Source organism: Nansenia antarctica (assembly GCF_963989245.1).
Source record: "Nansenia antarctica genome assembly, chromosome: 5".
In the NCBI taxonomy this organism is placed as follows: Eukaryota; Metazoa; Chordata; class Actinopteri; order Argentiniformes; family Microstomatidae; genus Nansenia; species Nansenia antarctica.
The window spans coordinates 28891449-28914048 of NC_137690.1; the positions used below are offsets into that span (position 1 = coordinate 28891449).

The window sequence follows — 22600 nt, forward strand, 5'->3', positions numbered from 1 at the left end:
GGAGTCAGGAGGATTTTCAGTTACCGTTACCTCTGTGGAGTGGATAAATCACAAAAATGGCGAGTGCCATACCTTGCCATACCAAAACGACACCTATGCTAAGAAGCCTTGATTTGGGGAATCAGTGCTTCTTAAGGTCCATATTCTTTCTTTTGTTATTTTCAATTTATATATTTGCATGCAACAGTGCCCTTTGCAGTTCACACCTAATGCTGTTCCCCTCCATTTCCTATGTATTTTACTGCTTCGGCTAGAATAATCACATTTTACAGAGCTGGGAAGGCTCCCTGTCAACTGCAATTTGTCAGCAGTTCTTAGACTTTTCTTTTTTTCTTTATTGTCTTCCAGTGAAGGAGGCTATATCGTATTGCAGCTGTATTGTACATGAGATTACGCAGGGCATGCACCCCCCCCCTTTTCACACGGTTGGTTTCCCAATTACAATGGTATTGTCTTACCACCAGCTGTACTATTCAGCAGTATTGAAGAGCTAATTTGGCTCTCCCTACCCTCTCTCTACCCTCTCTCTACCCTCTCTCTACCCTCTCCCTACCCTCTCTCTACTCTCTCTCTCTACCCTCTCTCTACCCTCTCTCTACCCTCTCCCTACCCTCTCTCTAACCTCTCTCTACCCTCTCTACCCTCTTTCTACATTCTATCTACCCTCTCCATACCCTCTTTCTACCCTCTCTTTACCCTCTCCCTATCCTCTCTTTAACCTTTCTCTACCTCTCTCTACCTTCTCTCTACACTCTCTTTACCCTCTTTCTACCCTCTCTTTACCCTCTCTCTACCCTCTCCCTATCCTCTCTCTACCTTCTCTTTACCCTCTCTACCTTCTCTTTACCCTCTCTCTACCCTCTCTACCCTCTCTCTACCCTCTCTACCTTCTCTTTACCCTCTCTCTACCCTCTCTACCTTCTCTTTATCCTCTCTCTACCCTCTCTACCCTCTCTACTTTCTCTTTACCCTCTCTACCCTCTCTTTACCCTCTCCCTATCATCTCTCTACCCTCTCCCTATCCTCTCTCTACCCTCTCTCTACCCTCTCTTTACCCTCTCTCTACCCTCTCTCTACCTTCTCTTTACCCTCTCTACCTTCTCTTTACCCTCTGTCTACCCTCTCTACCCTCTCTCTACCCTCTCTACCTTCTCTTTACCCTCTCTCTACCCTCTCTACCCTCTCTACCCTCTTTCTACCCTCTCTTTACCCTCTCCCTATCCTCTCTCTAGCCTCTCTACCTTCTCTTTACCCTCTCTCTACCCTCTCCCTATCCTCTCTACCTTCTCTTCACCCTCTCTCTACCCTCTCTTTACCCTCTCCATACCCTCTCTCTACCCTCTCCACCCTCTTTCTACCCTCTCTCTACCCTCTCTCTACCCTCTCTACCCTCTCTCTACCCTCTCCCTACCCTCTCTCTACCCTCTCTCTACCCTCTCTCTACCTTCTCTCTACCCTCTCTCTACCCTCTCTTTACCCTCTCTACCTTCTCTCTACCCTCTCTCTGCCCTCTCTACCCTCTCTTTACCCTCTCTACCCTCTCTCTACCTTCTCTCTACCCTCTCTTTACCCTCTCTCTACCCTCTCTCTACCTTCTCTCTACCCTCTCTCTACCTTCTCTCTACCCTCTCTTTACCCTCTCTCTACCCTCTCTCTACCTTCTCTCTACCCTCTCTCTACCCTCTCTCTGCCCTCTCTACCCTCTCTTTACCCTCTCTACCCTCTCTCTACCTTCTCTCTACCCTCTCTCTGCCCTCTCTTTACCCTCTCTACCCTCTCTCTACCTTCTCTCTACCCTCTCTTTACCCTCTCTCTACCCTCTCTCTACCTTCTCTCTACCCTCTCTCTACCCTCTCTCTGCCCTCTCTACCCTCTCTTTACCCTCTCTACCCTCTCTCTACCTTCTCTCTACCCTCTCTCTGCCCTCTCTTTACCCTCTCTACCCTCTCTCTACCTTCTCTCTACCCTCTCTCTACCCTCTCTTTACCCTCTCTACCCTCTCTCTACCCTCTCTGTACCCTCTCCCTATCCTCCCTCACCGTTTGAATGTGACTGGGGACATTATTTTAACTCTGCTCTTTTGTCCCCTCTTTGTCTTGCATAATTGGTTCCCATTATCATGCAAGTCGTGCAAATGGGTTTACACATCAACGCAGTGCTGCTTACTTAGTATTGTTGCTTCTGTTCACCCAACAGTGCTGCTGAGGCTTTATTTCTCAATCCGCTCTCCATTATTGTGTGTATTTATGTTTGGGGGGGGGGGAAGAAACCGTGGTAGGAAGTGTTTCCCACGTGGACGGGCTTGTACTGGTCCGTTTACTGTGTGGGTCACAGGGTTGCTGTCAGTGTAGACTGATATCTGCGTGTGTTAATGACTCCACTCTAGCTTCTACACGTGGGAGACAATGCGTGTTTTTCAACCATGATGAAACAGCATGGACTAAGTGTCTTCTTTTCCCCAGGAGCGTCGAGCGCTGTTATCAGTGTGCAGTGTTTTGATGTTTCTCCCCATGTTTCTCCTCCTACGTTCTACACAGAGAGACTTTCCCCTCCCTGCTTGTGTGTAGCACCGTAACTGGAGCTCTCTCTCTCTCTCTCTCTCTCTCTCTCTCTCTCTCTCTCTCTCTCTCCACTCCGGGGAGGGATGTGCTGCTTGCTTCCTCGCCCCTCAAGCCTGTAGGTTTTGCTCACTGCATTCCCAAATCCAGCAGCACTCCTCGCTGTTGAATGATGTATGAAGAGAAGAATAGAGGCACCAGAGGGGTTAATGTCTACACACACTTGGCCGTGGCAATAGCGGCAGCCTTCAAGGACGCCCTCTTCCACTTAGACACAGAGTAGGGCATGGTAACCGTGGCCCAGATCTGTCGCGCTCCGGCACGGTCCTACACTCACACACTCTCAGACCTCTTAGTGCCACTGATGGGGGAGTGTACACTAACGCCAATTAGAGCCAATTTGATCTTACATATGTCTCATCTTATTATCAGAGTAGCCACGTACTGTACGTATAGTACATGGGGCCATTCTGTGGAATGTTGAGTTTGGTGCCCTCCGTGACCCCACTAGTAGTGACACGTTTTTCTTTTAGACTGTGAGTGTTGGTTGTGTAGACTGTGCTGACGGAGTCAGTGGTTTCTAGTGCCTAGGGGTGTCCTTTTAAGGAGCCTCCTTGAGCCTTGAGTCTGTGCTCGCCCTTCCGATCGCAGGTCTCGAGTTGCTCTCTCCGTCAAAGCACAGCACATAGGCGTTAGAGTGGGTGCTGTATTTTGACAAGCTGATTTGCATCCCCCATGCCTGGACTGCATTTGACCGTATTGATTTTCTGAGGATTTCTGAAGGATTACGGGAACAGCACAGTAGAATACTTTTCTTTTCATATCATTTAATACAGAATTGTAGAGTACTTAAAAAAACCAAAAACAACTCTGAAGCTAACAGGCTAACAGCAAGACAGATTCAATCAGACATTGCTTAAAACAGCCCAAAAAACAAGCGAAACATAACATGCAAGACAATTCGTAGCATGACTTTGATAAACTGATGGAAAGAGATTGTCGGTACTTGCTGGGAGGCAAAAAAAAAAGCAGTGATGAGTGCTGTGAGAGCTCATTTGTCCTCTTCTGTCATGACTGGAATGTATTTGTCAGATAAAGAAAGAAGAAAGATTTTTATACACCCATTAATTGCTACTCAGTGTACTCATGTATCATTAACCCAGCGATGCCTTGTAACTGTTCCACTAGATCAGACTGTCACACACCCAGTTCAGACAGCTGAGATACCACACTGTGTGTATGGCAGCATATGCACAGATTCTCCATATATTAGTCGCTGTGTATCTTATACAGCATTAGAGTTAATGGGATGGAAATATTAGTCATTTCTATTGCTGACAACAACAAATACCGCTAACCCTAATAAAGGAAAATGAAAATCTGAGTTAGAATCGTGGCAGTAATTGATAACTGAGTAGGGTTGATTAGTGTTCTCATGATAGGGCCATGATGGTGTTAGTTACAATGTAATCTGGGAGATGAAGAATACAAGATAGTGTTCTTCCACCCACTTTCGAAGGCCTTTCGTGAAATTAACATGGAAAGTGATTCATTCTCCCCGTGAATTTCTCTGCCTCCTTGATTTGTGGTAACGATGGGCAATCAGCAGATAATTGCGGCGCTTTCAACCGTGTTGTCATAAGGGAGAATTGGCTCATGTTTGGGTAACATCATGTGGTCAACTCAGCTCTAGGTTGAGGAATGATTCTAAAGTTCTGGCTCAAGTCCAATAAATACGAAACTGTGGTACTCTATAACGGCTTGAACACGCCGCCAACGTCTACCTCAGCAGCGCGTGTGCATGGCGGAACTGCTGCGGTTCTCACACTTGCGGCTTCCATACAGACAGCGTTTCTGCCGCGGCTCTACTGCGGAGCTGCTACTGCCAGCCCTGTCTTTGTACATTGAGTTTACCCTCCTTGAGAGACAGAGAGAGAGAGAGAGAGAGAGACTTGTTTCGACATGTTTCGCCTTGTCATAGAACTTGTTTACACGGTTCTAATTTATTTGTATTTAGATTTTTTTTAAACTGCAATGTCCACACTTCTTTTTCACTCATGTTTAGATAGCGGAAGTGTTAATAATGAAATAAAATAAAATGTATGACATATTTACAGATATAGACATTGGAACTGTAATGTATGTTGCTGGTATGATGTCAATACGGCTATCGACAGATCATTTTCACACTCGCAGCTTATGGAAAAAACTAGGCGAGAGTCCGACTGTCTAGATGGCATGCCGCGGCAGCCAGCGTGAGACATGCTTAAGAGGCGCGTCTCACACGGCCTGTGTGGCTGCTCTAACCCGTTAACATGGGCGCTGAAATGAAACACACATAGAGATACAGGTCGGTGGTGTGGCCCTGGATTAAGGATATCGACCTCTTTAACAGGAAGGTTGTTTTTCATGTATAACCTTGAATACATACAGGACACTGGAGTTAAATATGTGTATATAACTGATTATAAAGCAATCAATAGTCAGAGTTGGGTATAATGTGAATAGTGGCTCTCATCATTGTAGTTTATAACAGCCACCAATGTAGTGTGCTACAAGAAGCCCCCTGTCAAAGAGCTATACTGGTACCTCTGCAAAATAATTGCCAGGCACCTCTTCCAAAAATACCACCTAGGACAGGTTACAGTGCGAATCGGATGGCTCTTAAAGAGTTACTGCTAGTGATTTACCCCCAAAGCTGTCAACCTCATGGCTAACTCTAAACAATCTCAGACTGTTGGTAGGCCTATACAATTAAGGGCCACAGAGCTATGCACTTAGATTGTTCTGAGGCTGCATTTAAATACCGTTTTCTAATATCCCCCGGCCACGCTTGAGGAGTGATTATTAATAGAAATAGACCTGTTACATCAATTGTGACTCAGCCCACTGCTGTAGAGAGACAGGTCTGAGACCACAGAATGAATGGAGATTAACCAAATTAGTAACCGCCTCAAATTATTATGACAGGAAGAGATTGTCTGGCGAAGCCAATCAGACTGAAATAGCATGATTCAGATCCTGCTCCCACGAGATAGAATTATTTCATCATTCCAGCATGAGTCAACTCATAATCTCAGGACTGACAGGTTTTAATTTCAATATATACTGAACCTATCCCCCCAGTACGTTCAGTTCTGCCTGACACAAAATGCAAAAATATACTTTGTTCCTTTGGTGTGATCATCTTCCTGTGTCACAAATGCCATGAAATTGGGTGCTATCGTTCAATGCAGAAGAAATAATAGACCCACAATGCATTTATAGAACATTAATAGAACATTTGGGCACATTAAATGACTTCCTGGGCTTTAATCATGTCATTCGGGGTGTTTGGTTTGAAGATATCTCGCTTTTATAGAGCAGAAGAAGAAAACAGTGTCCAATTTGTACAACAGTGCTCGCTCATTTCTTTGCTGATAAAACGTTAGTAAGCCCAAAAAGGCAATCACTACCAAACAAATCACATACAGAAACTGCTAATGGCCAGAACAAAGGCTCTTGAAGCCATGGGCAACAGGAATGAGGTGGAATGTGAAGGGCTGTCAAAAAGGGAAAACGGAACATTTGAGCAGTCCCAGGGCGGAGTGGGGAGTCCTCTGCATGCTGAATTTTAATACACTTCCTGCTTGATCCAGATCCCACAGAGGTTTGACCAGACGCCAGTGTTTTCTAAATGTCCAAGCCAACCTAGTAAATACCGGGCTGGCTTTCAGAACTTTATGTACTTTATGATTGTGTGCGCTCACTCACTCACTCACTCACTCACTCACTCCTACTCCTAATTCCACACACACACACACACACACACACACACACACACACACACACACACACACACACACACACTCACACTCACACTCACACTCACACTCACACTCACACTCACACTCACACTCACACTCACACACACACACACACACAGACACACTCACACCCACACTCATTACAGTCACCTTAGCTTGTTTAATCGATGATCAATCAATGATGATGTTCAGTATTCAGAGGTCGTGTTGCCATGCAGTGGTTTATGATGTCTCACCCAGTCCTCCTGGCTCTCATTGCTAATTGAATGGGCAAACTAAATGGGTACTGTTTAATCCATACAATTGTTCACAAGGATGACGGATGATAGTAAGCAACAGAATAGACACAGTGGCCTCTGTTGATGGTGTGTTCCATTGTTAAACCAGCATAGTTTTTGATGCTCTTCGCTTTTTTGCAATTCAACCAACTCTCAGTTCATCTCCACTCACTTGTGTTACACACATCTACTCCATAGATGACAATGACTGCAAAGGAGGATTTGGGTATTTGGAATGTTGGGACGTGTTATGGAGATGGATGACACGCTCTGTAGGTTTTGTACGATGCACCATTACTACAACAGTTGTTCAGTGTGTTGTTTTAGTAGGAGTTGTAGAATGTGGCAGCATGGCCTGGTTTCGTGACAGCAGTTTGTCAAGTGTCTCGGGGTGGTACTCCCCCATCGTTTAGTGATCTCCAGACTGAACAATGTTCCGGCTGCTGCCAAACGGTTCTGGCTCACAGATGAAAGTCCGCTCGGCTTCGCTCTTGGTTGTATGTTTTTGAACTCTGAAGAGACTGATGATGTAATGACATAGTACCACTTCAAATGCATACAGAACTGATGTTCAAATCGAGACAAACTATTGAAAACTCTTTTTTTTTGTATCCCCGGCACTTGTTTTACGGATGAGCAACGCAGCTTGTTTAAATATTTCTGTAAAAACGATTCTCATTAATCGTTGTTAAATGACCATACTATACAGTACAAATACATTTAATGATGCTTGTCCCTTGTCCCAGCCATATCCACCCTGAGTGAGAACGTCTTTCCCTACTCTTGATTCAGGAAAGCTGGGATCAACGGCCTTCAGGGACTTGATTGTCACACTTGATTGAGACTGGCAGGAAATGCATTCCATGTGAGCTTAGAGCCGTTTTGAACTTTGCACTATACTGTAGGTGCCTACAGTATTCGGTTGTTAAGTCTGACGTCAAACGTGACGTTTAGCAATTTCCGGGTCCAAACCAGAAATTCCCTGCACCATAGTACCAGTGTACTACAGCGGTAGAATGACAGTTCAATCATTTTTTAGACTCGGATCTATTCATACAACAAGGGACACAGCACTTTCCCGTTTTTCCCATATTTGTCAGCGTCTTTGAGCCTCGGAAAAGCGCTATACAAATATAATGAATTATTATTATTACTGAGGCATTTCGAAGACAGCGCCTCAGCCAACGTTGGACCCGGAAAACACGTCACGAACAACCGAATAGGCTTGTTCAATGAGGCACATTGAAACAATTCATTACTTTCACGGTGTGCACATCACTGACACTCTAGTCCCAAAGTGAAATACGCGCTGTTGATACATATGGCACAACATTGACACAGGAAAGTGTTTTTTGTTGTTGTTGTTGCAGTGTTATGGCAGTTATGGCTCATAGTGTAGTATCCGAGTAGGGGTTTGCTTATGAATATCACTTAATAGAAAACCAAAACTCAAGGACACAGTGCATGCGTTTGGAGATGCTTGTGCATTTGAAGATGCTGCTTAACTCTGTTTTAATACTGAACAACATCAGCGCTCTGCGCATCTTCCCTGCAGGGAGTCATTCAGGCATAAACAGTCGTTTCAGAAATCAATCTGAACTCCTACCGTAGCAACAAACCGCTGATTAAAAATGTGGCACCAATGATTCTGCCATACCTGTAGGTTTACCCAAATCGCTGCCACTGAGTGTAGGTGACATAGCTCATATAGTAGACCTAAGGAAAACAACATTTATTTTGGGGGGAGCGCAGCTGGCGCAACAAAAAGGACCACTACTCCCCTATGAATTACACAACGATTACTCTCTATCAGTAAGCCCAAGTGACAATTGCAGTTAGTGATCTTGACGTGGAAAAGAAAAGCAACACTTCCTTTGATTCAGTTGGACTGTTCGCTGGCGCCTGTGATGATGAATGCACTACCTGACACAGAAAACAAGGATGTGAACTGGAAGAGGTGTGAGGTTAACAAAATGGCCGCCCGGAACACTAATGGGAGAAGACTGCAGGTTGTGCTGATGGGCGTAGCTCATCCAAATGGAGCACAGCATGCGGTGCTCACATACAGTCACATCAATTAGTCCTCCACTGTTTCTCATTTACTGTATGGGGCCTGATGGCCCGCACTGCAGTCATCCATTCAGACGGCAGCTGGGACTGTGTGCTGTCTAATTAATCCATCAGGAACGGATCCACGAAGGAAACTCAAGGAGCAGCACGTACCCGGAAGGTGGAGAGGAGAAATGACATGGTAGCAATGTTCATAGAACATCATTAATGCAGCAAAAAGTTAGGTTGAACTTGGTAACCCTGTCCCCGGGCTATTGGGCACATTGCCACGAATAACAACATAGCCGTGAATAACAACAACAACGTGGCCTTGGTGGGAGTGAAAGTATTTGTTTATTTATAGGATTTTAGCAAATCACTGTGTTTTTCTTCGTGTTGCATATTTTGACTGTGTATACCTGTGTATGCACTCTTAGAAAAAAAGTGTTCTACCTCCAGAAAAAACTCCCAAAAAGGAATCATAGGAACTGGTATAGTCAGCACCCAACTTGTCTGCCACGAATCCTTTTGGAATCCATTTTTTTTTATCTAGCCTCCGCTTCTCTCCATGTTGAACTGCTTCCCCCAATCTTTCTTGAATGGTGCTCACGAAACTTTCCTCTGGGAACGTCTAAATCCTCCAGCATCCTGAACATAGTCAATAATATCCTCACCAACCCCCGGCCCCGCCTAGTGTTTTTGACGTCGGGTAGATGAGAGATAATTGGTCTCTGAATGCGGGCAGTCAGTGGTGTCTATTCTTGAGGACCAGGCAGAAGACACCACCCCTCACACTGGAGGGGGCGTAGAACAGTCAGGAACAGCCAGAGCCCAGGGCTTGATGCTGCTGCTTCTGCTGCTAAACAGCTACCTCACAATCCAAGCATGGTGACAGCTCAACCCCCGTTTAGTGTCATCTGAGTTCATTTGCGTTCTAGTGCTGACAGAGAACTACCGCACGCAGAAGCTTTTTTGCCTTATCGCCTTAATCAGTTGTAAAAACGTCTCGAAAAAGATTATGATGATCTTTGCATCATTACCAGTTGGGTAGGCGTTATAGGACTGTGGGATTCCCCCCCCCCCCCTCCCCCGCCCCCGCCACCAGTTCACTGATGTGGTGGTAACGCAATATGGATTATCCCTCAAGTCCTTCCTGATGATGTCAAGCGTGCATTTAGTGCCAAGATTCATCAAAACAAAGCAAAGACTTCCTGTTCCAGTCCAGTGAGTTTATTTACATCTGCCGGTGGTCAGAAGCGGCATGGCTCGATTACTTCAGGCAGACAATGCTGCCCAAGAACAGGCAGGCCAGTTCATCCTTCTCTGGCCTTTGGCGTTTCTGTCTGACTACCCTGCCAGGCCTCCCCCCCACCCCCCCGCGCTCCCTGGAGAGAGATGGCATTACCAATTCCATAAGCAGTGTACGTCCTCCATGTGTAGCTTTCCATGCTCACACTGGTGGATTCTTCTAACTGACCCCCAAGGAACAACCCCTCAGACATTGCAGCTGAACGCATCCCCCCCCAGCTACGGTTGCGTGAACGGACGCTACCCGAGACTGCTGCCTCAGAGGTACTACTGCATTCAGATGGATGTCATGCCTGGAAAGTATTGACATTGAGTTCAGAACTACACCTTCTAAGTGGAAAATACCCAAACTTGGGGAGGGTTCTGCTGAGCGATTGTCTCAGTTTTTTTTTAACCTTTATTTAACCAGGCAAACATGTAAGAACAAATTCTTATTTACAAATGCAGCCTGACCAAAAAGCAATGGCTCTTTGGGGGGGGGGGGGCTCTTTCCCGTGATCTGTTTCAGCCTCAGTAACCTCTTCGCCTCTAACGCCTGTTTCATGATTGTTTCACCTTGCCTCTTTCAGCGAAATAAAAGGCTCAGGGTGCAATATCCTAGCAGGAAACAAGGCAGAGAAATAGATTTTTTTTTTCGGGAACAATCTCTCTCTGTCTTGGAGGGGGCGGGGGGTTGACGGGAGGTGTTTGTCCACCGTGTCTCTGTGACGAGAACCTGCGGTCTCTCTGACACGCCGGGTACACGTCCGCGTGTCACCACGCCTCGCCAGGGAGCGTCTGTCAGGAGGAAGCACCAAAGTGGAACGACAGGAATCTTTCCTCTGAAGTCCTCGCGTCGTCCTTCTCTCCTCGACCCGCCGCCTTCTCAGAACGCACCGGAGGAGAAGAGCCGAGGCTCCTCCCCCCCGGGAGCTTCTCCCTCCGATGCGCTTTGAGGAAGAGGTGAGTAGAGAGGACGAAAATAAGAGGACGAAAAGGCTTTTGAGATTTGGCCAGAGTCTCTTCTCTTCTCTTCTTTCCCCCTAGATTCTAGGGCCTAGAAGATGAAAATTAGAGTTTCTTGTCTCTTCTTTAGCTCCTCCACCTTTTTTCATTTTGGCACTGGCAGCCTGTAAACCTGTCAAACCGAATAATCTTCAGATCAACTCAACAGAGAAATCAATTGTGAACCCTCTTCCCGCGCTCCCCCTCCCTCCCTCCCCCCAGCCCAAAGCGTATCTGATTTTCAAAACGGAGAGATCGATCGATGGGTTTGTGATGTCCTCCTTCTGACAGATTTCGTATAAATATGAATTGTATCCCGTTTCTGAGCAGCAGACACCTGTCCCTGTTCTCTCAACTTTATGGATCAGTTGCGATCATGTGGTTTTTCCAGAAGCACAATATTAGTTGTGTATGAATGATGCACAGTATTACAATAGATGGAAATGTGTTGGAATGTATACAGTACCAGTCAAAAGTTTGGACGCACACATCCCCCATTCGATGGGGAAAGTGGAAAAAACTTTGGACTGGTACTGTAAATAATGCAAAGTCAGTTGTACTACTCACCTGTGAACGTATCTATTGTGTTTTCGAGGGGTTGTATCCACCGCAAATGACGTTTCTTTTTCTCCCTTCCAGAGTCGAAAACATGCCAACAAAGTACGACTGTATTACATGCTACATCCGGTGGATGGAGGTTGCCCAGCCAAGAAGCTCAGAACAGACAATGTGAGTAACACACAGTAACACACAGTAACACACAGCCTCTGCCGTGAAATAAACCTCTCACAGTCATATGGGTTTTGGCACTTTTTGTTCAGTCGTGAACGAAATGACTGGTAGTCGTTGAAAATGGCATAGGCCCACACACACACTCTCTAGTCTCTGCTCTGCACTCACTGGAGTGGCAAACCATGGCCCTTCATAATGACTTCTTCAACTATTGATTCACACACCCATGTTTCTTGACCCCCTCTTTGCCTCTGTCAGAATGTTGAATAGATAAATGGCAGCAGCACATTTCTGGTTGGCTGAGCGTGGAAGTGACAATGGAGTGAAATGTCGGGGTGGGGTGCCAAAGCAGCTTTCCGTCATGTGAATAGAGCACACTGTGAGCTACCTCTCCTCCATTTAGATCACTACATGTGAATACAGCACACTGTGAGGTACCTCTCCTCCATGTAGATCACTACATGTGAATAGAGCACACTGTGAGGTACCTCTCCTCCATGGAAATAACGACATGCTGCTGTTGACAGCCACGATTATGTTCTGCTGTCAGCCCCCTGGTCAATAAAGCATTCAGAGTCTGAGGCACAGTACTTAAGCTCCTGAAGAGAACAACTAGGGGAGAAGGGGACATGAGCGGTGATGGTGGTGGTGGTGATGTTGATGACGGGGTTTGTCCCTGCGTCTCCTCAGCAACTGTCTGCCTATGCTGCCTCCAAGAATACTGTACACACTGAGCCAGTAGAGAGACGCAAACAGTTGCGAAGCTCTATTACGGCCATGCTGTATTCCGCATTACGATCAAACAATTCTAAAATTCTGCAACCATTCTAATAGGCAGTACAGTATGTATGAAAACATGTTTGCAACATCACCATTCTGATTGGAGGTCATTGAGAAATGGTTTCATATGGTTTTTTAACTGTGCTTGCTTGCGTTTTGCGATCTGATAGATAGAACCTTTGGTGATTTGTGGAAAGGAGGTGGAGGTGAGAATGAAGCTGTGGTGGCGATGTCTGAGACGGTGTAGATCAGTGAAGGAGACTGCAGTCTCAACTGTGATTACTTTTAGCCTTGCAGCTATCAGTCTAGGGATCTACTCTCCTGAACCAGATAAGGACCCGTCCAGGGACGGAGCTCTCTCTCTTCTGCCTGCCCTTTTTTCTCTCCTCCCCTCGCAGAGCCTCGGCACTTAGTGGAGAACATCAGGGTCACTACTGTCTCTCTCTCTCTCTCTCTCTCTCTCTCTCTCTCTCTCTCTCTGTTTCTCTCTCTCTCTCTCTGTGTTCTCTCTCTCTCTCTCTGTCTCTCTCTCTCTCTCTCTCTCTCGCTCTCTCTCTCTCACACTCTCACACTCTCACACACTGTGTTTCTCTCTCTCTCTCTCTCTCTCTCTCTCTCTCTCTCTCTCTCTCTCTCTCTCCCTCCCTCCCTCCACTACCCACTACCAGAGAGGGTGATTAGTGACTGAATGGAGTAAGACCCTACAGAGCCTGGCATGTCGATAACAGGGGTCAGAGGCCAAATGAGAAAGAGGGGATTGTTTACACTTGGGCATTCTGCTGGTGGTTTCATGCCGTTGTTGTTGCACTAAGCCCCCAGGTAGCTTCTTCTATCACTATGATTACTTAAAGTTGTTGTGATTGGAACCTGATGACAATATAAGGATGCAGTGGCATAACATGTACTGGACAGAAGAACAGTGATTGTCAATCCAAAAGTCACCATTCTTTTGCTTGCTTGTTAGAAATTGTGTTAGTTTGACCTCTTTCACCTCAATCAAATGCTTGTTATAGGTGTCGTTGAGATGCCTCCCGTGATGTTCCTGCTTCAATGTTCTGAGCAAAAAACCCAAATCATATACGCCATGAAAAAGAGCCTCTCAGATGTGAGTGGTTACTATGCTCTTCGGTTTCTGACTCGGCTGCTGCGGGCCGCGTCGATGATGACAATTTCACAGCAAAAATCTGAAAAATAGCCAAGTTATCCTTGAAAATATGCCCGACCCTGGAAAATTGTATTATTATCCAATGCAGCGTGGCAGTCCTCGATAGGAGGATTAGTGTTTATTAATTTCCCTACTTGAACACTTCATAGACTGCTAAATAAACAGTTTCCAAAAAATGGAAAAAGGGGAATAGGCAGAGAAATTGAAGCACTTATTGGTATTTTTTCCCCCATATCCCTCTGTTACCTTTTTAGTTGCTTTCCAAATCGAAGCTCCTTACCCTTGTGTGGTATCGCAGTCGGTTGGAATCGAATCAGTGTATTCTCTGTGCTCACTCTGTTAGCATTGGAAAGCAATAGCGCTGGTCACTTCACAGCAGCTGTTGTGCTTTTCTGTCAAGCTCAGTGTCCGTACTGGATACACAGCGACATCACTGAGCAGCACAGTGGACCGTAAGACTGAAATAGTCAGCCCTTCACATCTCATGTAAGAGAGAGGTTGATGTTTCATGCCATCCGGTTTAAGACTGCGTGGGCTTTGGGCTGGGTTCTCTAGCCTATGTTTAGAAAGCTGTCTGAAAACCATAGGTGTTTTTCAACAGTATATCTTGCCCTTATTTGAATGACACATTGGTTTACCAAAAGCACTGGGGCAAAGTAAACATCTGCGAGTGAACATCCACCCTATCCATTGTCTGTGAGTGAACATCCACCCTATTCATTGTCTGTGAATGAACATCCACCCTATCCATTGTCTGTGAATGAACATCCACCCTATCCATTGTCTGTGAATGAACATCCACCCTATCCATTGTCTGTGAATGAACATCCACCCTATCCATTGTCTGTGAGTGAACATCCACCCTATCCATTGTCACTAAGCAACTGGTCTATGACTAAACTCCTGGTAATGAGATTGGGAGAAGGAGCATGAGTGTGTCTGCTTCGTACCACGGCTAGGGTTCTCCACTGTTTGATAACAGCAGTCTGACAGTGATATCAGTCTAATTCACTTGGAAATGGTGGAGCTAGATAATTGAATGCTCTTTCATTTTGGGTTGAGATCAATTTTGGATGAGACGCAAGCAGCTTTGATATACTGTAATGTTATACACTGTACTATAGCAAGCAGGAATATAAGTTGCAGATACAGAGACCTTTCAAGACCTTAGTTCTGTCAGACATTTTGATAAAGAAATGAGTTCATTTCATAAAATGGCTCTTTCGGCAGTTGTTCAGATCTGGGTGAAGTATTTTTAAGAAGAAAAAAAATAGAACTTAAAAGTCCTATGAGCAGAACCATTTGAACTGCAACAGTATCTGTGGTCCAGTAATAAGCCTAGTCTCTGCTCTGATATCTGGGTTATGTTTGTTTTTTTCTTCAATATGATACTCCGCGGATAGAACTTTATAATAACTTTGTAATTCTGAGGCCTTGATAACTCCCATTCATTCCTATGGAGCTATTCACAGTAGGATTCCAAAATATGCCTATTATCTTCCTTATTCACCTAAAGTGTTAATAATATTCTACATTACAGTGTCAGATAGAACCTTATAGAACTGGACCGATGTTGACTTTTCAGAATTGTAAGGTTCGATGTGCATTTGCACCCCACTAAAAAAAATCCCAATTTCAACTGTCCCAGGATTTTAATATTTAAGTACCCTTAGGGTGATGGACTTAGATTCTTAGTTCTAGCTTCTGAGATATAACATCTTTGGTGCTCAATACCTCAGAACTATACTTCACTCAGATATGCCTTTCTAGTTCTAAGCTGTCGGTTTGTTATGCAACGACATTACAAAGAGCAGTGAATACAGGAGAATACGATTGTTTGTTTTCATTTTTGACATTTACTTTCTTGAAAGGCCACAGTGTGTGCGAGCAGACAGGCTCGCTTATATGTTGGTGTGAGAGCAGTGTCAGGGAGGTGTGTACGTACATAATTGATTCTATTCAGCCGCTTAATTTACGTTCAGCTGTCAAGTTGGAAGATGATGGAGGCCCTGTTGATTTGGCATATATCCCAAAATGGCAACCGTCACTTGGACAAAAAAAATACATCATCAACATGTTGCCGCTGTGGTTCACCCCCCACCTAATCTCCTATCAGTCCTGCTCATTAGTAGTGGCTCTCCTCTTTGCAACAATCCCTTTCGCTCAAGCTCAAACAGTGCTGCTGACAGCCAGTGGAACGCTCTAACAAGCTGCCATCCTCTGCAGCCAGTGGACAATAAACGATAGCCAATCAGCAATCAAGACCGTGGCCATTTCCATCTGTTCTGCACAAATCAGCCGACGGCATCGGCTACTAATAGGTACACGGGCCCCCGAAGGACAGTTAAAATCTCTCCGTAGCCGCGGGTCCTGTAACTCAACTCGCCAGCCATTTAAAGAGGGGAGAATTAGCAACAGGGGAAGAGTTTTGGGCCTGATTGAATATCTCCTCAGAGCCCTACTCCTATTTAATTAGCCAGGTTTAAATCAAAATGAAAGATCCAACTGAGCCAGAGAACACCAACCTGGACTCTCCGCTGGGTCGTCTTTCCCTGCCATTGTATCAATTCAATAATATTGTATTATGTCATATTATGACTTAAAGAATCCCTGTAATATGAATCCCTCTCTGTGGTGTTACAGTATTGAGCTCCTCGGCTACTCCCTCTCTAAGTTCCATGTTTCACACGTTAACAGACGGCACCTGCAACTAAACACCTGAACACAGCAAAGACCTAGGTTCTGGGCCCTGGACAGTCTGGACGGATTGATGGCAGCTGCTGGATTGAAAATCAGGTGTAGTGCTGAGGCACAAATATACATTTCAAGTCTGTTCAAGTGTACATTTCAAGCCTGCAAACTGCGACACTTTAAATTAATGTGCAATAACACTATGTACAATATGACAACCCTAGGGTACACAAGGTTGCAGAGAATAGGAAATGTTAGAATAGGTATAGCATAGCATAGAGTACAGCACAGTGTTTTATTTGTACAGTATAGTATAGTGGATAGTGTACATAGCCTTTATTTATGTAAACCAGCTCCTTTCCCTTCTTGTTTTTTTCTTCTTCTTTTTTCTTTCCTAGCACCAGGGGAGCCCCCCCTCCCAAATTTCGTTGTTTGGTACCTGTACTATATCAATGACAATAAAGACCATTCATTCATTCATTCATTCATTCAACTAACTATAAGCAAAACACACAGGTAACATGTCGATCAGGTGGGTGTGCATATGCATTTTAAAGTAGGTCATCGGTTAGGGGTGAAGTGAGTTGGACCTCAGTTCTATCTCCATATATTACTCCATATGTGGCTGAGGTCTTCGTAATTTGGCAGAACAGGTCTCTGTCATGTATCCTGAACAGTGATGTGAATAACGGCGTAAAAATAAACGGCGTTACTAACGCCGTTATTTTTTCCAGTAACGGGTAATCTAATTAATTACTATTTTCATCGTTACAACGCCGTTAGCGTTACCAGTAATTCAATGCGGCGCGTTACTACTGAAGCTTCTCATTGTCATCCGACCTCAGTCGCAGCTGCAAAGGTGTTTTTTGTTTGTTTGTTGGTGAGGGGGGAGGGGAGGGGCGAGACAACCGCTTAAGTGATCATGATTGGCTATGGTAGAGAACATTTCATGGTAAGCCAACCATAGTTCAGTGTTGTGCGGATGTTTCTACACACAAACCACACGCGCGCAAAGTATCACACACACACTCAAACTATCAGAGAGATACACGCAGCAATGGCGAGTCCCGTGTGTTCTGAGGTGAACGTGGCGTTTTCACGGTGGAAGTACAGGCACTATTTCAGTACTACTTTAAAAGCACTTCATATTGTTTAACTGTTTACTTTTGTGTTGAAAATACAAACATATATGTCTACCAGTTGTCTGAAGTTGTGTGACAGTTTGATTTATTTAATTTACACTACAAAGATTTAAAAGCACTTCATAAGTACAGTATGTCTACCAGTTGTGGTCTGTTGAAGTGCAATACATATGAAAAGTTCCCTGCTGAAACCTGCTCAGAAAAAAAAAATTCAAAATAATTTTCTTCCTGATAGGGACCCGCTAGCCCGCTGCACCGTGGTAAAAAGTAACGCACTAGTTACTTTCCCTAGTAACTAGTTACTTTTATAATGAAGTAATTCAGTTACTAACTCAGTTACTTTTTGGGATCAGTAACTAGTAACTATAACTAATTACTTTTTTAAAGTCACGTGCCCAACACTGATCCTGAATTTGTCGAATATAACCGATGTAAATAGCGAACAACCACGATACACTCAAAACTGTCGTGTTGTCTTTAGTTTATTTCAAGAACCACAGATTATTTTTTTTGCAGTCCTGACCTTTCAGTACATTCCAAAAGGACACGTTTGCCTTGATTTGGGGAAAAGGAGGCGGGTTGTGTTTCTACACAGATGTGATGTGACTGGACTGTGGTGGCTGTTGCCGGGGCGCTCTCTAAGGTATCTAAAAATACTTGTATGCGCGGGGGGGAGAAACCCCGGGGGGATAGTCAGAGAGCTCGGTGGTGGCGAGCGTGGTCCGTGTCTGGACCTGGCTGAGCTAATCTCTGTTGACAACTGTACACGGACGATCTGACCGTAGTCATCACCCTGGTAACCTGCTCGTGTGGAGGCGTGATGGCCGATTACGCTTCAAAACGAATCCCGTGCGTCACTTTGGCAACACGTCGCCAAGGCCCCCAACCATCTTCCATGGACCACGATATGTGGTGGGGAAAAACAAACAAACAAACAAACAAAATAACTTAATTTTTTACATTTACATTTTTGGCATTTAGCAGACGCTTACTCCAAAGAAACTTACAATCGATACATTTGACTAAGCAAGTGAATCATCAATTCACCAGTTGTAGCGGGAAGAGTAACTTTGCTCAGGGGCCATTGGCAGTCGTTTTTTTATGTTAAGGGTGTCCAAAAAAGCGCCATTTTTCATTTTGGTGGATACCCTCCTACAATGGAAGAATACTGTAGCGAAGTGCAGAGTAAGCAGGGTTGCAATCAGTAAATAGACCATACCGTACTGTAGCTCTCTAATTTCCCCCCTTCTGCTTGTTAGCATTACCACCTATCCTGTTGCTCGTGATTATATTCCGAAAAACAGAACAATTACACTTTCTCAATATTTGTCTAATTGGATGAAAGCTTGTTTTGGAAGCCCGTGGAGACAACAGTGAGTGCGTGCTGGTGGACTGGCTCCCTGCTGCTGAGTCCCCTGTGAGGCTGTCTGTCTCTCAGCGGTGAAGACAGGAGTCATGGTGCTACAGAGGGATAGGAGCAGACACCTGGGTGCTGTCGCAGCATGTGGACGTTTCTCTCCACACTCACACGCAACACCTCGTACCTGCGCAGGAGGAAGTGGAGGATGGCGCGTCTCTTGGCCTGGCGCGCTCCACAGAGGAAAGGCGAATGATGTGCCCGCTGCTTAAGGGCCGACGTGTTACGGAGGTTGGCATCTCCCGGGGCACAATTAGACAGATCTCTCCGACTGCATTTGCTGCTCTCTCCATAGCTCTTCAGAATAAGCCTGGCAGCGGTTCAGAAATATATTGAGATGATGATAAGGAAGGAACGTTGTGTACTGTATAATTTATCGTTTTAATGTATAATTTATTTATGTTTTTTTTTTTACATAATCGCCCCTCTCGGATGATTCAAAAATAGGTAATCTGTACACACTTATCTCAGAGGTGTGTGTGTGTGTGCGCGCGCATGGGCGTGCGCATGTGCGTGTGTGTGGGCATGTGTGTGCAGAGGCGTCATGCCCATAGGGGGCACAAACCCCCCCCACCCCCGATATTTCCTTGTTTGAAGTTTATTTTATGACATTTATGCCAACGTCTTATCATAATTATTTAGCTCATTTATTTATTTATCTTTATTATTTATATCCTAGTAAGAAATATCCTAGTACTATTCTCTCTTGTAAGTGGTTGCTTCCAAGTTGCACAGGGAGGCCTAGGTAGGACGCTAGATTAATGGGGCTTTTCCACTACGGTGCTGACCCGGGTCAGCCCGCTTCGGTCTGCTTCTTTTCCCCTTTTCCATTAGTCGTCCCAGGTCGGTTCGGTTCGCTTCGGCTCGCTTCTTTAGCTCCACATCGACCCCAGGGTCTACAATTTCATATCCGGGTCTTTTTGCCAGGCTGCGTGTGACGTGTGACGCTGCGCACCGTTGATTGGTCAATGGAAAATCGTCATCCCATCGTCCATATATTTCTTCACTAACCGCCATCTTGAAATACCACATTCACTCTAGGAAAATGTCACTACAGTTTCTGTAATAGCTTATTAATAAAGATTCGAAAAATTATGCTGACCATCGTATTATCTTAGTTTAATGTCATTTCAATGAATCATATAACTTTTATTTACAACAAGCACAACACAAAAATCGCTATTATGCACCGTCTTTGCCCGTGAATAACACCGGCTGTGGAGGTGGTACAAACACAATACTCCTTTGCTAACTTCACCATCTGTCTACGGTCATTTTGAGCCCTTAACCACCGCGCTGACACCCCGAGAAGTTATGCTTTTAACCGTAAACTCGATGAACCGGGAGTTCACCCGGCCGCTGCTGCTGTGCTGTCCAGCCATTTTCGCCGTTCACTCATGAGTCAAATGCCGGTAGATTCGCGTCTTGTCGGCGTTTCCCGATGATGATACTACAGTTCATAAAGCAGACAAGTGAAGGCAGTGGTTTTAAGGGTTCAAAAAACATGACTTTATTATGTGTACATAGCTTCCTCTCTCTCTTTCTCTTTCTCTCCCAAAAAATCACTGTTGTTGCTGCGACACCCGGAAGCTTTTTGCCAGGCTGCGTGTGCCGCCTACTATCGTCTACTCCTCCTACTAGTCCGGGTCGGTTTGTGTATAATGGAAAACCAGAACTGATCTAAACCGAACTGGGCCGACCTGACGCGAACCGAACTGGGCCGACCTGGGCTGCTGATGGAAAAGCCCCATTAGTTATCTGCATCATCAGATTGGGAGGGGGAGAGATATTGGAGAGTGACAAAACTGCATTTCATTAGATTTGAGCTGCCGGATGGGAGGAGGTGTGTTCATTGCTAATTGGATCAAGCTTTGTAGCCTATTGATTCCCCCTTGAGCGTGTTTCATTTTTTCCCTGTAATACTGACCACCTAGTAATTTCACGAAGTTGGCTCTAGCTAGCTAATTTGTCAAATTTGGCATAATGATTATGTCTCCAGGTTGCAGGAAAAAGCTGTTTCTGTTCATTATCAAAACATTGGATGCATGAGAGCCGTGTGTGTGTGTGTGTGTGTGTGTGTGTGTGTGTGTGTGTGTGTGTGTGTGTGTGTGTGTGTGTGTGCGTGCGTGCGTGCGTGCGTGCGTGCGTGCGTGCGTTACATGGACATAATGTGTTTGGTTCAAAACTAGCACTTAAGTAGTTTTTTCACCAGATACTTTTTAGTACTTTTACTTGAGGTAACAAAGTAAAGTAGTTATCTTACTTAAGTACAGATTGTCAGTACCGAACTTTGTTTGAACTGCCTTGTCTGAGCAGAATCACTCCCCATCTTCCGCCAGAAACTGAAGACCCATCTCTTCAGGCTACAACTTAACTGTCCCTCCTGAGACATCTACTAGCCTCCTGTACTGTTTCTCCTGTGTAATAATGGGAAAAAAATGTCCTCCTTCCTTTGGAAGTCGCTTTGGAATAAGGTGTCTGCTAAATGCCAAAAAAGTAAATGTAAAAAAAAAAGTGACTGCAGTCTTATGCTTGGTTGCCTTGACTTCTCCTTCAGCAATATCCAACAGATTGCATAGCACATTTATTAATCTGCAGACTATCATTGCAGGCTGTGGAGGAGAGGAAACAGAGGGTGAGATCAGTCAGATCACACGCAAAGCCCAATAACACCATCCACCATCCCACTTCATTTCAGCTGTTCACATTTGTACCGTGTATAGGTTTAACCACGAGCCAAAGAACAAGACAACAACCAATGGCTTCCGAATAGAGGACAGGAGGGCTTTTAAATAGGCGGACGAACGGCTGATTGGTCCAGAACAGGTGCGCAAATGATGATGGACATGAAGAAAGGCCAATCGTGGACGGACACCTACACTGAATGAGAGTGAGAGGTGGAAACACAGAAGGAAACGCAAAAGAAACACGACACGACAGGACGTGGGATGTAGCAACATTAATGTCATCTTACCATCAGAGAGGAAGCATGATTGACATTGGACGTATTTAGGGATAGTTCACATAAAGGACAAGATCACATACAGTATGTTCCTCCATACTTCTGAAAGGAGTCTATGGGCAAGGACAGACTTTAATCCACACGTTGGTTCTGTTTATCTGGCCACTGTCACAAATTGCAAAAAAACATTGAAAGTCAGTATACCTTCAATTCACATGTTTGAAATGTCACGCCCAAATCATCCCAAAATCTCAGAAATGTAGACTTCCGTTGGTTTTTGGTTAAAGTCAAGTAGGGCAGAACTTTGTTAGGAACTGTCATGGCAGATTGTTTGTGTTGAAGAGTGAACAGCTCCTTGGGTTTTCAGCTCACACTGCAGAGAAAGAGGAGGACTTCACTGGAGGGCAGTGGCCAGCTGCTCAGGTCAGCCTGTGTCACGCACGTGCGCTCACCGAGGTCGACCGGACGGGCGCCGTGGAAACGGCTCATTGGCGTGTCAGTGCTGAGGCTGACCGCCGCTAGAATTATACATGAGAACAGAGTGTGGTCAAGAGAACGATACTGCATGAATATTTGAATTCATTCCAAAATGCTATATATCCATTTTGCTAAAAATGTTTTCACATTTACGTTTCTCATCGACAGTCTAGATCAGTGGTTCTCAACCTTTTTTGGGCCAGCGCCCCCCTGTCCATTATCCAGGTCTCTTACCGCCCCCCATCAAAAAA

General features: G+C 45.0%; 1 protein-coding gene across 2 annotated transcripts in view; it reads left to right on the top strand.

Moving 5' to 3' along the window:
• zmat4a (zinc finger, matrin-type 4a) overlaps positions 1-22600 on the top strand; it is a gene marked incomplete at both ends in the record, with an annotated part of 81607 nt that overhangs the window by 26817 nt on the left and 32190 nt on the right. For both annotated transcript variants that reach the window (XM_080532778.1, XM_080532779.1), the window contains one exon: positions 11623-11712. In XM_080532778.1, the coding sequence (XP_080388904.1) occupies positions 11623-11712 (90 nt within the window). The remainder of the gene's footprint in view (positions 1-11622; positions 11713-22600) is intronic.